This window comes from Scomber japonicus, chromosome 1, assembly GCF_027409825.1.
Source record: "Scomber japonicus isolate fScoJap1 chromosome 1, fScoJap1.pri, whole genome shotgun sequence".
In the NCBI taxonomy this organism is placed as follows: domain Eukaryota; kingdom Metazoa; phylum Chordata; class Actinopteri; order Scombriformes; family Scombridae; genus Scomber; species Scomber japonicus.
In genome coordinates, this window is record NC_070578.1 from 42100799 (window position 1) to 42117587 (window position 16789).

At 40.0% G+C, this 16789-nt stretch overlaps 1 protein-coding gene across 1 annotated transcript; it reads right to left on the bottom strand.

The window, feature by feature from the left end:
• Nucleotides 1–2616: 2616 nt before the first annotated feature.
• LOC128371892 (stonustoxin subunit alpha-like) lies at nt 2617–15244 on the bottom strand. The gene is made up of 5 exons (XM_053332318.1): nt 15221–15244; nt 14112–14222; nt 4909–5082; nt 4265–4424; nt 2617–3183 (listed from the first exon to the last, which is right to left on the bottom strand). The coding sequence occupies exons 2-5, from the start codon at nt 14219–14221 to the stop codon at nt 2656–2658; spliced, it is 972 nt and encodes a 323-aa protein (XP_053188293.1). The 5' UTR covers nt 14222; nt 15221–15244; the 3' UTR covers nt 2617–2655.
• Between the last annotated feature and the right edge of the window lie 1545 nt (nt 15245–16789).

Genomic DNA, 16789 nt, shown 5'->3' on the forward strand with positions numbered 1-16789 from the left:
GGAAACGTGACTAAGGCTTAATACAAAATAAAGTGGCTTTTTATCTACATTATGAAATATATTAAAAGGCTGGTTTAACTTCAGGGTGGACTACGGCCAAAACAAGTTTAGCAGAAGGGTAAACCATATAATCGATCAGAAACTAAATAAACCTAATGATAATCACTTACCTCCTAAACTAAACTAAATAAACAGAAGAAAATAATATAACAGTGGTAGTCCATCCCTACTACCACAAAAGAAAAGAAGCTAACAAACTCAGGATTAACAAGAGGAAATAAGGTGTGGCTGTTTGGGAGAGGAGGGGGATGAGGAATGCCCCTCTGTGCAATACCAACGCTATCTTAGATGTATCTGTATCAAATTTTGCCAGACTGGAAATTGACCCCCCAGTTGCTTCCTGTCTATACACACATTAACAGAACATATTTTAACACATAAAAGAACATTTAAACACAAATTACACCCACAGTTGTAACATCAATGAATCATGAAAAACGAGTGAGTCTGAGACAGGACATGGACTTGCAGAATTGAAGCAGTTTATTGCAATAAACCAAACAAATCAAATGTATGCATGTATCAGATCTCATGACGATTATACAGATATAATTAGGATTAACATAAGGTATTTGAAATCAGTTACAAATGTAATGTAAGCATGGAAAACATCTCCAATGAACACTTGCCTGTATTTTGCAGTTGTGTTATTAAAAACATGAATCAAAAATACACATCAAGACTACTGTTTGTGAAAGTGATGAAATTATTGTGTACAAATCAAAATCATTTCTCAGTACTATTCAAAACATCAAAATTATAAGTATAGAAAATATGAATAAAAATTTAAACTCAAAAATAAATGTAAGAAATATAACTTGGCTTAACTTACTTAGCATGTTAAGGAGAAATATAAATAATATAAAAATACATCATACATATTCAAGATACACATCTATAAGGAATACTGGAGCGTTTACATCTATTAATCAAAAGACAACACTTCAAATAAGAAAATCACAACAACTTGTTTGTAGACTATAGTCCATTATTTTACTGAACTATGGGCCTGATTTACTAAAGGTCTGCGTGTGTAAAAACATGTGCAAAGTTGACAGCACCTGCAAAAAATGTGCAGCTGAAAGACGCACTGAGGCATGCGTCTTTCAGCTGTCCTTTTAGTAGTTTACCATAATGAATGTAATATTAGTAGTTTACCATAACTAATGTAATATTAGTAGTTTACTGTAACTAATGTAATATTAGTAGTTTACCGTAACTAATGTAATATTAGTAGTTTACTGTAACTAATGTAATATTAGTAGTTTACCGTAACTAATGTAATATTAGTAGTTTACTGTAACTAATGTAATATTAGTAGTTTACTGTAACTAATGTAATATTAGTAGTTTACCATAATGAATGTAATATTAGTAGTTTACCGTAACTAATGTAATATTAGCAGTTTACCGTAATGAATGTCATATTAGTAGTTTACTGTAACTAATGTAATATTAGTAGTTTACCATAATTAATGTAATATTAGTAGTTTACCGTAATTAATGTAATATTAGTAGTTTACCATAATTAATGTAATATTAGTAGTTTACGTAATGAATATGTAATACTGGTAGTTTACCGTAATTAATGTAATATCAGTATTTTACCGTAACTAATGTAATATTAGTAGTTTACCGTAATTAATGTAATATTAGTAGTTTACCATAATTAATGTAATATTAGTAGTTTACCATAATTAATGTAATATTAGTAGTTTACGTAATGAATATGTAATACTGGTAGTTTACCGTAATTAATGTAATATTAGTAGTTTACCGTAATTAATGTAATATGAGGTGTTTTATCCCAGTGTGTAAAATACAGGTAGGAGAAAATGCAAATATGTTATTTAGCACACGCATTGTCATTTACCAAACCTGAAGGTAATGTTGGGGACGGTAACTGTGTCTATAAATAATAAGTTTGAAGGGCAGGTATTAACGAGGAGGCGGAGACACAATGACACAATACACAGAGAGTTTTCCACCCATGTTAATATTTTTGGTTCGTTCAACATCATTGACATTGTCACTAATACTCTCAGCATTTTTTCTGGTAATATTTTTTTTGCTGTAACTCAATATGTTTGTTAACCTCTTCCACTAGAACCTTTAATGGGATCATATTTCTGCTCATCCAAACTCTCCATTAAGACACAAAACCCTCATTTAAATACTGCTGTCTGAACCTGTTGTCATTAGTGCACTTATTCTGAGTAGATCACCACAAAAAAACACAGTAACTAAACATGCAATCTGTTGCACTGCACATGCAATTTAATACCAATCTTAGTAAATCAGGCCCCAAGTGCTGCTGTAGGAGTTCATACTCAGTCGTATGTGTCATTGTTATATATAGTAAGCTATCTTCAAACAAAAAAACAAATGTCCTCAAAAAAACAATACGTCTGCCCTTTGTGTATTTTACACATTGAGCCATCACCACTGAGAGGTTCTAACATGGTGATATGGATCATCAGCCAATCATTGACCAGGGATGGAAGTCAATCCACCAATTGCCTTCTGTATATATACATTAACAGAACATACCAGAGAGACTCTCCCTCCTACAGAGGACACAGAGAGACTCTCCCTCCTACAGAAGACACAAAAACAATGAGGAATCAGACCAGACTTCAAACCCAGCATACAGAGGTTCAGTGAATGTGGTTTTGAAGGTGTGGAGGTGGATCAGTGTGTCAGAGGAGACTCTGTAGAAGGACAGAGTGCCAGCAGGACAGTCCACATACACTGCCACTCTGTGAGAGACAGAGGAGGAGGAAGAGGAGATGGACGTTTCTGTCTTATTGTGCCAGACAGAGTAAGCATACTTATCTGAGCAGTAAAGTCTCCAGGACTTATCATTCTTTCCAAACACACAGCCAGCACTCTTTCCTTTCCTGCTGATTCCTCTGTAACTCACTGATATGGAAACTCTTCCTCTCCACTCGACCTCCCAGTAACAGCGACCAGTCAGATCATTTCTACACAGCAGCTGAGGCCAATGATCAAATCGGTCTGGATGATCAGGATATGACTGATCCTTCTTCACACGTGTCACCTTCCTGTTGTTATCAGACAGTTTGAGTTTTCTGCTCATTGTGTTTGGATCCAGTTCCAGTTCACAGGCATCTGATGGAGAGAACGAGACACAATACAGCTGAGTTTATCATCTGTTGATTTATTAGCTACTTTACTGACACCATTCAAACTTAAACCATCTCCATGACAACTGAGACACTCCATCACTGAGGAAGACCATGAGATGTGACAGAAAGCTTTGGAGATACAGGGTAAGTAGACCTTTAGATGAAATTGTTTTTTAAACAAAATTCAACATTAAACTTAATTCCACCTGCATCTGATGCTTAACTTAAAGTAAATTCAATACATTCAGGGATTCATTGGTTCAAGATAAATGTCAGTTTAGGCCACGCCCATTTCTGCACATTTTCCATCATTTTGAACTTTTTTCACTTCTTTTACATATTTCATCCAGTTTTTCTCAAAGTTCTCATGAATCAAACTGAAAACACACTCACACTTCCTCAGACCAGGTTTCAGTCTCTGCAGTCCACCATGGCCCATCCTGGAGGAAGAGACAAAGACACAATCAGCTTCATACACCTTCACTCATATCCACCATTAAACATGAACCACAGTCCCTCAGTTAGTCAGAGTGTCTGTCCATCTGTCCACACCTGAGAGTCCACCTGTCTGTCCATACCTGAGAGTGTCCACCTGTCTGTCCATACCTTAGAGTGTCCATCTGTCTGTCCATACCTGAGAGTGTTCACTTGTCTGTCCATACCTGAGAGTGTCCACCTGTCTGTCCATACCTGAGAGTGTCCACCTGTCAATAACTGAGAGTGTCCATCTGTCAGTCCATACCTGAGAGTGTCCACCTGTCTGTTCATACCTGAGAGTGTTCATCTGCCTGTCCATACCTGAGAGTGTCCATCTGTCCATACCTGAGAGTGTCCACCTGTCTGTCCATACCTGAGAGTGTCCACCTGTCTGTCCATACCTGAGAGTGTCCACCTGTCTGTTCATACCTGAGAGTGTCCATCTGCCTGTCCATACCTGAGAGTGTCCATCTGTCCATACCTGAGAGTGTCCACCTGTCTGTCCATACCTGAGAGTGTCCACCTGTCTGTCCATACCTGAGAGTGTCCATCTGTCTGTCCATACCTGAGAGTGTCCAGTCTCCAGTGTGGATCCTCCAGTCCAGCAGACAGAAGCTTCTCTCCTGAGTCTCCTGGATGATTGTAGCTCAGGTCCAGCTCTCTCAGATGGGAGGGGTTGGACCTCAGAGCTGAGGCCAGAGAAGCACAGCCTTCCTCTGTGATCAGACATCCTGACAGACTGAACACACACAACAGTTCATCTAATAAGCTTAAAAACATTCTCAACTCAATAAACAGTATCTTCTCCATCAGGCCTTAATGTTTGTTGTGTTTTACACTTGGCAACCCCTGCTGTATGTTGGTGTAATACATTTTAGGTTAGTAATAGAAGTAAGCACATGTTGCTGCTGGAGGCCGCAACTGCTGAAGTTCAGGGTTTAATCTGATGTCATTCTGTTTTCACTATGGTGGAAGAAATACCTTTAATCTTAAATGTTGTTTGACACCATATCTAAAGAAAAGATTTAATATATATTCACTGATGGTTTATTCTAGTTAAACTTAGTATCTTTCATCATATTGCTGATTTAATGTCATTCAGGGTTAAAATTGAATTAGTAGTATTTTCCAAAAAAAATGCTGAATTTAAAGACAATCATTTCAAACAATTCCTGAGCACCAAAGCTATAATATTATATCATGTACATAGTAATAAAAATAACCTGAGAGTTTTCAGTCCGCAGTGTGGACTCTTCAGTCCAGCAGAAAGCTGCTTCACTCCTGAATCCTGCAGGTTGTTGTTACTCAGGTCCAGATCTCTCAGACTAGAGGACTGGGAGCTGAGAACTGAGGACAGAGCTGCACAACTTCTCTCTGAGAGGTTACAGTCAGTCAACCTGAAGAAGAATCAGTAGAACAAAAGAAAGCAATTGCGAACATTAGTTTTCTTCCTTGAAGCAAAGTTATAAATGGCTATATTTAAGAAAAAGTGGCCAATAAGTAACCTATAGTTAGCATCAATGTTGCTCACACTTGGACGTGTCCTCACACTCCATCAGCATGAGCCTACAGCAGGAGATTACTTTTTTCGGTTACACTAATCATTATAATACAAAAGATCTCTAACTTTGTGTTTCTGTGACGCATCTCTCACTCCCAGTCAGTCAAGCAAACCCCCCCCCCCAGCTGTATGTGTGCATGCTCACAAACACACAGAGTCTCCTGCTGCTTGGGGCCTGGCTGCTAAATGCCCAACCTGAAAAATTATGCATTAATCGACCATCCAAACCCAACCTGTGAACTGTCAACTTTGTTTAACAACTGTTAACCAGAACCAGTAGGCTCAGCATGCTGTGGCTGGGGAACAAAAGGCTACGTTATTTGGGATGGGGAGTTTTACATATGAAATGTGTGTCTATTACCTTTGGACTATCAACAGAAAAATCCAAATGGGTTCACTATGTTCTGTTATTGCAATGGAGCTTGTTTTTTGCTTCTGTTTCGATAAACCGTTTTGCAGAACCTCCAGCTGTGGTCTTACAAATACAAATCAGTCCACAGTCACACAATCAGGGAACATCCCAATTTTTTAATTCCATTACAACCCATTCACTTATTAGTAATAAAAATGACTCAAGTAAATTGCATCATAATTATAAGACCTTTAAATTTGTCCCCCATTTATAGCAGATATGTGCACTATTTTTCAAGCTATTTGTAATAATAGAATGCCTAAAAGTCTGTATATTATTTGAAAAAACATTAAGGTTACCAGTAAAAATCCTCCCAAAAGAGGAAATGTCACAATGTGTTCGTTTTTTTAAAACCTAAAATATTCAGGACTTTTAACCCCCACCTATGGTTCTGTGTGCACCTACAGAGCTTTGTTGGAGGCTTTGACCACTGGCAGCAGCCTCAGAAGAGCCTCCTCTGAAGCAGAGTATTTCTTCAGGTCAAACACGTCCACATCTTTTTCTGATGACAGTAAGATGAAGCCCAGAGCTGACCACTGAGCAGGAGACAGTTTATCTGTGGAGAGACTTCCTGATCTCAGGTACTGTTGGATCTCCTCCACTAGAGAACGATCATTCAGTTCATTCAGACAGTGGAACAGATTGATGCTTCTCTCTGCAGACACATTGTCACTGATCATCTTCTTGATGTACTCAACTGTTTTCTGATTGGTCTGTGGGCTGCTTCCTGTCTGTGTCAGCAGACCTCGTAGGAGAGTCTGATTGGTCTGCAGTGAAAAACCCAGGAGGAAGCGGAGGAACAAGTCCAGGTGTCCATTTGGACTCTTTAAGGTTTCGTCCACAGCACTCTGGTAGAAACGTGGTGATTTGTCTCTAAACCATTCAGGCCACCAGGATGTTGTTTGTTCTTCTGCCAGCAGATTGACTCCAGAGTTGATGAATGTCAGATGGACATGAAGAGCAGCCAGAAACTCCTGAAGGCTCAGATGGATGAAGCAGAAAACCTTGTCCTGGTACAGTCCTCTCTCCTCTTTAAAGACCTGTGTGAACACTCCTGAGTACACTGAGGCTGCTCTGATATCGATGCCACACTCTGTCAGGTCTGATTCATAGAAAATCAGGTTGCCTTTCTGCAGTTGCTCAAAAGCCAGTTTTCCCAGAGACTCAATCATCTTCCTGCTCTCTGGACTCCAGTGTGGATCTGTCTCAGCTCCTCCATCATACTTGATGTTCTTCAGTTTGGGCTGAAGCACCAGGAAGTGAATGTACATCTCAGTCAGGGTCTTGGGAAGCTCTCCTCCCTCTCTGCTTTTCAACACATCCTCCAGAACTGTAGCAGTGATCCAGCAGAAGACTGGGATGTGGCACATGATGTGGAGGCTTTGTGATGTCTTGATGTGGTAGATGATGGTGCTGGCCTGCTCCTCATCTCTGAATCTCTTCCTGAAGTACTCCTCCTTCTGTGGGTCAGTGAACCCTCTGATCTCTGTCACCATGCCGACACACTCAGGAGGGATCTGATTGGCTGCTGCAGGTCGTGTGGTTATCCAGAGGCGAGCAGAGGGAAGCAGTTTCCCCCTGATGAGGTTTGTCAGCAGCACATCCAATGAGGTGGACTCTGTAACATCAGTCAGGATCTCAGTGTTGTGGAAGTCCAGAGGAAGTCGACACTCATCCAGACCGTCAAAGATGAACACAACCTGGAACTCTTCAAACCTGCAGATTCCTGCTTCTTTGGTTTCAGTAAAGAAGTGATGAACAAGTTCCACCAAGCTGTACTTTTTCTCTTTCAGCACATTCAGCTCTCTGAAAGTGAATGGAAATGTGAAGTGTATGTCCTGGTTAGCTTTGTCTTCAGCCCAGTCCAGAGTGAACTTCTGTGTTAAGACTGTTTTCCCAATGCCAGCCACTCCCTTTGTCATCACTGTTCTGATTGGTTCATCTCTTCCAGGTGAGGCTTTAAAGATGTCTTCTTGTCTGATTGTTGTTTCTGGTCTGTCTGGTTTCCTGGATGCTGTTTCAATCTGTCTGACCTCATGTTCATCATTGACCTCTGCAGTCCCTCCCTCTGTGATGTAGAGCGGTGTGTAGATCTGATTCAGAAGGGTTGGGTTTCCTGCTTTAGCGATCCCCTCAAACATACAATGGAACTTCTTCTCCAGGTTAGACTTTAGTTTACGTCGACACTTTGCAGTACGAGCTCCTGAATGAACAAACAACAAATGAAATCAGTTAGTGGATCCTACAGAAAGTCTAGAAATCTCAACATGTAAGTGTGTCTGTGTAGTTTTTCCTCCTCCATCAGTTTTATTCAGCTCATCAGTGGAGGACAAACAGCCTCTGATCTGATGCAGATGTGTGCAGCTTATTTACAGCAGAGTTTGAAATATAAACCTCTCCCATGTTGCCTCCATTTCCTCTCCATCATGTTAAATCTGTTAAAATCCTCTTACTCTGCAGACGCTCAGCCAGCTCCTCCTGCTTCATTCTCCTCAGGAAGTGCACTGTGATCTTCAGAAATGCGTCTCTGCTGCTCCTCCTCTGCTCTTCCTCCTCACCGTCCAACACCTCCTCATCCTCACTCTGACTCTCTAAGCATTCTGGGTCATCTCGACTCAGACTCCTCTGGACTCTCTTCAGCTCGTTCTTCACAAAAGTGACAATGTTCTCCTCCAGCAGCTGGAACAGAAAGATAAAGTGAACATTTCATTTAAACTGGTAGAACACAACATGTGATTCATGTGTCAGTCTGAAGGCCTGCTGGTCTAAACAGAGCAGCATGGACACTGTTAGGACCTGAATGCTACTTTACTATTTCATCTGTGGTTGATGGAGTTAAAAGTAAAAGGTGTGTTTGTACATGTACACACCATAAATATGGAGTCCAGCTGTGTTTGATGCTGCTGTGCAGACTGATCACTGGGAACCTCTGAGCTCTGCTGCTGAACTCTGTGGAGAAAACATCACGTTTAAGGACATTTAATGACTCAAATCTGCACTCAGCTTATTAAAGATGTTCTGTCATGATGACAAAATGAACTCCTGTAAATGCTGCTCTGATTATTGGATGTTAAATTCTTACGTTTCATCAGCAGATAGTCTAATATTAAACTTAATAGAACCCATAGACACAGTCACTCTTCATGGACACTGTAAACTGTAGAGGGTCCAACTTATCCTGCACAATGTCCAGAACTGCATCCTTTACCAACTTTTCAAAAGTTTTCATGACCAGAGAGGTGTCTTTGGGGTTTTGTTCTTAGTCCCGAGTCCTTTATTCAGCTGTAAGGACAACTGGAAAATGAAGCCAGGAAACATCTGCCAGCTGCACAGCAGTATTTCAAAACATGGAAAAGTTTCAGGACCATGAACTTATTATCAATGGACACATTATGTACAGGATTAAAATCACCATTTTTGAAAACAGACACCTCGTCATTGGAAATTACACATTGTTGGGGCTACATCTTCATCATGCAGGGTGTGGATTTCCACTGCTCAACAAGCTTTGAACTCATGCTTGAGTTCCTTTTTCACCTATTTTGAAAGCTCCCCATGCTGCATTAAGTCCCCTTGATTAAAGGTTGTGTTTCTCTGGTTGATTATGCTTTTGAAGATTTGGAGACACAGGGTTTATTATTGGAATAAATTAAAATGGATTTCCTTAGGATGATCATTTCCTCACAAAAGGAGATATGACCAGACACAGTTTCTATAAATTAATCTAAATTCAGACAAGCAATTTTTAACACCTCCCAATCAGTGCAAGAGAAACAGTCCTGAAGACCCTGAGTAGACTCCTCCGTCCAAACCAGAATGAACCGTCATTATGGATTGTTCTTCTTCAGGAATTTGTAGGACGGAACCAGGTAAACAACATAATGGTCCAACATGCCAAGTGAAACGCACAAGGGATTTGACAAACCCAAAACAAAGGTCCAGATAGTTACATGCTGGTAAAAAAACAAGGTTGGTTTATGGGAGGATTATGGGAGGAGGGGGAATAGATTCTGAACGGGAATTGTTAGAGTGTCAAACTATGGCTTCATTCTCAGAATACCGTCAACAGTCACCATGTTGGTGTCTTATAACACTGAACTCTTTGACATGTGACTGTTGCAAAGGTGAACACTGTGATGTCACTGCTGAAACTATATATTGATTCCTCTTCTCAGGAGAGTCAGATAATAACAAACTTCACTTTTAAATTCTTACCTTCCATCAGCAGGTTGTCCAACTTCTAACTCAATAACACTATTTAGAGACCAGTCACTGTTCATGAACGCACAGTCGGATTCAGGCGAGTCTGCTCTCTGTCGCTGCATCCTGATACAAATGAAACAGTGACAAAAAAGTTAAACCAAAGAAATGAAGGATTAATCATCAGTTTAAATCCCAGAATCAAACAGAAATCTTTCAGGACAGAGTGACTGATGAGTTCAAATTCCTCCAGTGATGAAAAGAGGATGGCAGCGACTTGGTCATGAGTCAACAGAAGAAGAAGGAAGTGAGGATGTTCAACAGGAGTTCTATGGCTCAGTAACAATCTGTGTTAACCTCAATAACTAAAGATGGAAATATAAACATCCCAGTTCATCTTCAGATGGATGAACACAACATCAAGCAGCTTTTACTCTGTAAAACTAAGATTTCCTGTAAATTATGAGAATTATCTCCTGTCCATTTCCACATCTGATACAGATCCTGATAACTTTCAAAACATTGTCTGATTTTATGTGCTTTGCTAAGAAGACAGGAAGGGGAGAAGAAGAAAGAGAAATAAAATGTATTAAGTTAAACTGGATATAAACGGTGCTTTATGGAGCTGGTACATGAGTGTGAGTTACAGTACAAAGAGGTCACGAATAAGTGGATTAATATTGTAATTATATCAATGTATCGTCTGTTAAACTGAATAAGATGAAATAAATGAAGTGTAACAAAAAATGAATCAAGGTGTGTTACATGCCAGTGTTGTCCTGCAGAGGGCAACAAACACCTGCAACACTGAATAAGAAGCGAGAGAGGAAGATGAGTCTTTTTGAGATGAAGATGTTCCTCTCAAACTGAACAATAATCAGCTGTCCAATCACAGCTTGGAGGCAGAGTCTGTCTTAAATGAGACATTTAGATTTGTTTCTCTTCTTCTATAAATGAAAACCATTATTGTGTCTAACAATCCTTTCTGTAAATTATAAATGTGTTCAGTCAGTTTATCAATCCTGAGATCAATATTCTGACCTTTGCTCAGCAGGGTCCATCTTTGAAGTTAGCTCAAGACAGACACATCCAAGTTAGCTGCTGCTCTGATTATTGATGTGATGTTTTCAAAGTTACACACACATATTGATATAGTGACCATGTTGGTGTCTTATAACACTGAACTCTTTGACATGTGACTGTTGCACAGGTGTACACTGTGATGTCATTGCTGAAACTATATATTGATTCCTCTTCTCAGGAGAGTCAGATAATAACAAACTTCACTTTTAAATTCTTACCTTCCATCAGCAGGTTGTCCAAATATATTGTCAATATAGTCATATAGAGACCAGTCACTCTTCATGGACACACTGTCAAATTCAGGAGAGTCTGCTCTCTGCTGCTGCCTCCTGATAAAACAGTGACAAAGACACGCTGTTAAATGTGAACCCCCTCCATTTGACTTGGGTCCTTTGGCAGATTATTTTAAGCCAACAGTCTCAAGCTTGGGTTTTAAGATGGACAGTGATTTTAAATTGGATCGGCAAATTAGTGCTGTGGTGAAGTCCAGCTTTTTTCATATTAGACAGCTGGCAAAAGTAAAACCCTTCCTCACACTACAGCACTTTGAAACAGTGATCCATGCCTTCATCACATCTCGGCTGGATTACTGTAATGCACTTTATTTTGGAGTCAGTCAGTCCTCCCTCGCACGTCTCCAGTTGGTGCAAAATGCAGCCGCTCGCCTCTTAACTGGAGTACGTAAGAGGGAGCACATAACGCCCATCCTGGCATCCCTCCACTGGCTACCTGTGCACTTTAGAGTTCATTTTAAGATTCTTTTATTTGTTTTTAAATCTTTAAATGGACTGGCCCCGCTCTACCTCTCTGAGCTCCTTCACCCCCACGCTCCTGCTCGGTGCCTCAGGTCAGCTGATCTGCTGCTCCTGGAGGTACCGAGGTCAAAGCGGAAACTCAGAGGGGATAGAGCATTTTCTGTAGCTGCTCCTAAATTATGGAATGAGCTTCCTTTAAATATTCGACAAGCCTCCTCACTGTCTGTTTTTAAAACTCGTCTTAAAACCCATTTTTATTCCTTAGCTTTCAACCGTGCATGAGACTCTGCCCTTGTTTTAGTGTTTTATGGTTTGTTATTTTAATTAGTTTTATTGTTTTTAATTTGTTTTAAAAACAATAAACAATTATCTTAGTATTTATTTCCTGTTAATTGTTTTACGTTTCCTGTGTTGTTTTTATGTATTTATGTACAGCACTTTGTTTCAGCTGTGGTTGTTTTAAAGTGCTTTATAAATAAAGTTGAGTTGAGTTGAGTTGAGTTAAATGAGGTAAATCCAAAGAAATGAAGGATTGATCATCAGTTTAAATCCCAGAATTAAACAGAAATCTTTCAGAACAGAGTGACTGATGAGTTCAAATTCCTCCAGTGATGAAAAGAGGATGGCAGCGACTTGGTCATGAGTCAACAGAAGAAGAAGGAAGTGAGGATGTTCAACAGGAGTTCTATGGCTCAGTAACAATCTGTGTTAACCTCAATGAATAAAGATGGAAATATAAACATCCCAATTCACCTTCAGATGGATGAACACAGTATCAAGAAGCTTTTACTCTGTAAAAGTAAGATTTCCTGTAAATGATGAGTATAATCTCCTGTCCATTTCCACATCTGATACAGATCCTGATAACTTTCAAAACATTGTCTGATTTTATGTGCTTTGCTAAGAAGACAGGAAAGGGAGAAGAAGAAATAAATAAAATGTATTGAGAGTTACGTTACCATACTGTTCATGTTGATGTACGTTATGTAGGAGGATGTAACCACGCTGTTTATTGTGTATTACTGTTAATTAGAAGGCAAATATATTATTGTGCTAATAATATTTTGTACTGCTTTATTTATCAGTGCTGTTTATCAGAGTATATACTATTTCCTGTTAATATAATTAAATACACCGTGTAACTGTAGTAAATAGAAATGATCCACTTTGTTATATTTGGATTTATGTTAGATTTAATATAATTTATTCCTTTGTTTATTTCAGTCCACACACAAATACCCATATATGTCTTATAACACTGAACTCTTTGACATGTGACTGTTGCACAGGTGAACACTGTGATGTCACTGCTGAAACTATATATTGATTCCTCTTCTCAGGAGAGTCAGATAGTAACAAACTTCACTTTTAAATTCTTACCTTCCTTCAGCAGGTCGTCCAAATATATTGTCAATACAATCATATAGAGACCAGTCACTCTTCATGAACACACAGCTGGGTTCCACAGAGTCTGCTCTCTTCTGCTGCATCATCAAGAAGCAATACAATGTCCCATGTCCTAATGCCTCAAGAAAGTCGAAACTGAACTAGCCATCACCAAGTTTGTCACATCCCTTCTACAGGAGACTGGAGAAGACCCAGCGTCCGCAGTATCTTCGGTGGCCAGTTTTACCCCCTTACGCCCTGCAGTAAGTGCTACTCCAACAAAGCCACATCTTCCCCCTACTGTCGCTCCCTTAGCCTCTACACCGCAGCAGCAGGAACCCACTCCTGCTCTGGCAGACATAAAGCCCCCCCCCCTGTTGAGACACAAGTCTGGCTGCAACCTCCAGCTAAAGTTCTTCAGACACAGAGTGTGGCTTCCAGCTTAGGCCCAGATGTACAGCGTCCAGTCCCAACTACTATGTTACCTCCAGCTGTCTCTGCATCTGCCACTCTCCCCTCTTATACAGCCCCAGTGGCACAGTATCCAACCTCAGCCATACCTACATTGAGCAGTGTTGTGTCACCAGCTCCTGGTCTTGGAGCTCCACCGCACTTGATACCTCCACCAAATACAACGTGGCATCAGGTTCAAGAGACAGTACCACCTCCAGGCTTCAGAGGCACTACGTCATGCTGGAGCGCCCCCCTGGGCATATCCAGGAATAAAGAACCGAAGTACCTCCTCTTACAGTAGTCCCAAACCAGCACTGCCTGTCTTCGAAAGTGGACGTGAAAGTGATTTTGCCCTGCTTAAGATGGCCCTCGACAATCTGAAGAATATCCACCAGCATCTGAGTGAGCATTACAAATATCAGATGCTCCTTGGCCAGCTCAAACTCCCAAGTGCACTTCAGCTGGGTGGCAAAATCATGTATGACCACTACACTGTGATGTCACTGCTGAATCTATGTATTGATTCCTCTTCTCAGGAGAGTCAGATAATAACAAACTTCATTTTTAAATTCTTACCTTCCATCAGCAGGTTGTCCATCTTTAAAGTGAATAGGATGACCCATAGACCGGTCACTCTTCATGGACACACAGCTGGGTTCAGGAGAGTCTGCTCTCTGCTGCTGCATCCTGATACTAACAAATCATGAAGTTAAAACCAAAGAAATGAAGGATTAATCATCAGTTTAAACCCCAGAATTAAACAGAAATCTTTCAGAACAGAGTGACTGATGAGTTCAAATTCCTCCAGTGATGAAAAGAGGATGGCAGCGACTTGGTCATGAGTCAACAGAAGAAGGAAGTGAGGATGTTCAACAGGAGTTCTACGGCTCAGTAACAATCTGTGTTAACCTCAATAACTAAAGATGGAAATATAAACATCCCAGTTCACCTTCAGATGGATGAACACAGCATCAAGCAGCTTTTAATCTGTAAAAGATTTCCTGTAAATGATGAGAAAAATCTCCTGTTAATTTCTCCAACTGATACAGATCCTGATAATAACTTTCAAAACATTGTCTGATTTGAATAGTTTCATTTAATTTGTATCTGGTTTGTTTAGAAGAGAGGAGGGGGAAGAAGAAGAAAGAGAACTAAAATGTATGAAATTAAACTGGTATAAACTCTGGCTGATGGAGCCGGTACATGAGGGAGAGCTACTAAAGACTCAGGATCAGATGCATTAATATAGTAATTATATCTATGTATTGGCTGTTAAACTGAATAGGATTAAATAAATAAAGTGAAGAGAATAAAAGTGCCATGGGCGGAGCTTATCAACAGCAGCAGAGGTGAAGTCAAACATGACAGACAGCCTTTGACAATCAAAGTGTTTCCTGTGGCTGAGGGACAGTACTATTGACTGTATGTTTAGCTCCATTTGTGAGGGACTGTTTGCAGTTTTAATGAGATGGATTGTGCTGCATGAAAGAACAGACAAGACAACAAACACTGAAATGTAACACACCTTTTCACTTTGTTTCCTGTGTTCTGATTTGATTTTAATGTGGCTGAGAAACCATTCATTGTCTCTTTATCAAAGGTTTGTGTGACAGTGAGTGTGAATAATGATGGTGGAGTGATGTGAGTGGAGAACAGTGATAGACAGTTAGAGATCCTCATCTCACCTCTGAGCTTTGGTCTGGCTGTCATGTTCCCCACACAGAGAGCTTTTAGAGGGAGGGACTCCCTCCTCTCTGTCCTCCCACTGATCCATAGCAGAGAAACAGCTGCTGGGAGAGCTGCACTCACTCACTGTAACATGGAAGATGTTGAATTAACATCCAGTCACAGAGACTTTGGAGTTTCAGCTGTGGAGGAAACACAGAGAGAGAAGATGCTGCTGATTATCTTGATCAGTCCATCTGATTCACATCAGTGAGGCTGCTGTCACTTCATCATCACTTCACTGTCAAAGTCTACAAACATCAAATCTGCCCTCTACTGGCAGCTGGAGGAACGACACCATCATCATTCATTACAAACAGCCAGGAGATTTCATATGGGGAGAAAATACAAACATCTGACAGACTGCTGCTCAACATCAGTAGCAACAACAAATGTTTTTATAGCAGATTTCGTACACAGGGGCAAGTCATTGTGCTTTCCATAAATAAAGTGCTGTCTTAGAGCTCAGTCACATGCACATGCAAAGAGGAAAGTTTTTAACCTGGATTTTAAATTTACTATAGGCCTATTTGGGACACATCAAAGAACTTCTACCAGCTTGTTCCAATTGCACACAGACTAATAGCTAAATGCTGCATCGCCATTTTTAGTTTGGACTCTGGACTATACTATCTGACATGAGTCCATGGACCTAAGAGCCACGCTTGTTTAAGATTCTGTTAGCATCAGTTATTCTGGGCCTAAACCAATCAGTGATTTATAGCAAGCCAATGTGAAGATTTTAGAACTGTAGCGTGCTCTGTTCTCTTGTCTTGAATAAAACTCCAGCAGCAGCATTATGAATGAGCTGCAGCTGTTTAATGGTGTTTCTGAGAAGGCCAGTTAAGAGACTATTACAGTGGTCCACCCTGCTGGAAATAATAGCATCACTGAGGTTTTCATTTGGGGACACCAAATCCTTGAGTCTGGTTATATTTCTAAGAAAGCTGTTTCAGTGATTGGTTTAATATGGCTGGTGAAAGTGACATCTGAGTCTATCAGAACACCAAGATTTCAGATTTGGTCTTTGGTTTTTAAAGACTTGAGTTGCTTATATATTCATACCAATTATTCTCCCTTTTTGCCAATCACAATAATCTCTGTTTTATCCTTATTTAATTACAGAAGTTATTGGCTCCAATTATTTATCTGCTCTAAAAATGAACACAGTGAATCTATTGGGCTGAAGTCATCTGCTGAGAGAATATATCATCTGCATAACTGTATAACTATTTTAATCAGTGTTGTTGTTCTGTAGATTTAGGCCAAAAGGCAGCATACATTTTTTAGAAGTGGCCCAAGAACTAATTCCTGAGGGATTCAACAAATCCAGCCTTCTAAGTAAGACCTGAACCAGTGAAGAACTGCTCCAGAAAGTCCTGTATTCTATCATCTACAGTGTCAAATGCCACACTGAAACCTAATGAAAGCTATTTTAGTGACTTTGGGAAAGTGCCTGATAGCAGTGAGCAACTATTTGTGGCACATTGGTTTTTACAGAGTTTAAAAAATGTTTTAATGTCAGATGT

What these genes read in the sequence shown, in the direction of transcription:
- LOC128371892 (XM_053332318.1), bottom strand. Translation starts at nt 14,221, where the DNA reads ATGCAGCAGCAGAGAGCAGACTCTCCTGAACCCAGCTGTGTGTCCATG. An exon ending in TGCGGACTGAAAACTCTCAG is followed by an intron (nt 4,425 to 4,908) that starts GTTATTTTTATT and finishes GTGTGTGTTCAG; the next exon opens with TCTGTCAGGATGTCTGATCA. An exon ending in TGGAGGATCCACACTGGAGA is followed by an intron (nt 3,184 to 4,264) that starts CTGGACACTCTC and finishes TCAGATGCCTGT; the next exon opens with GAACTGGAACTGGATCCAAA.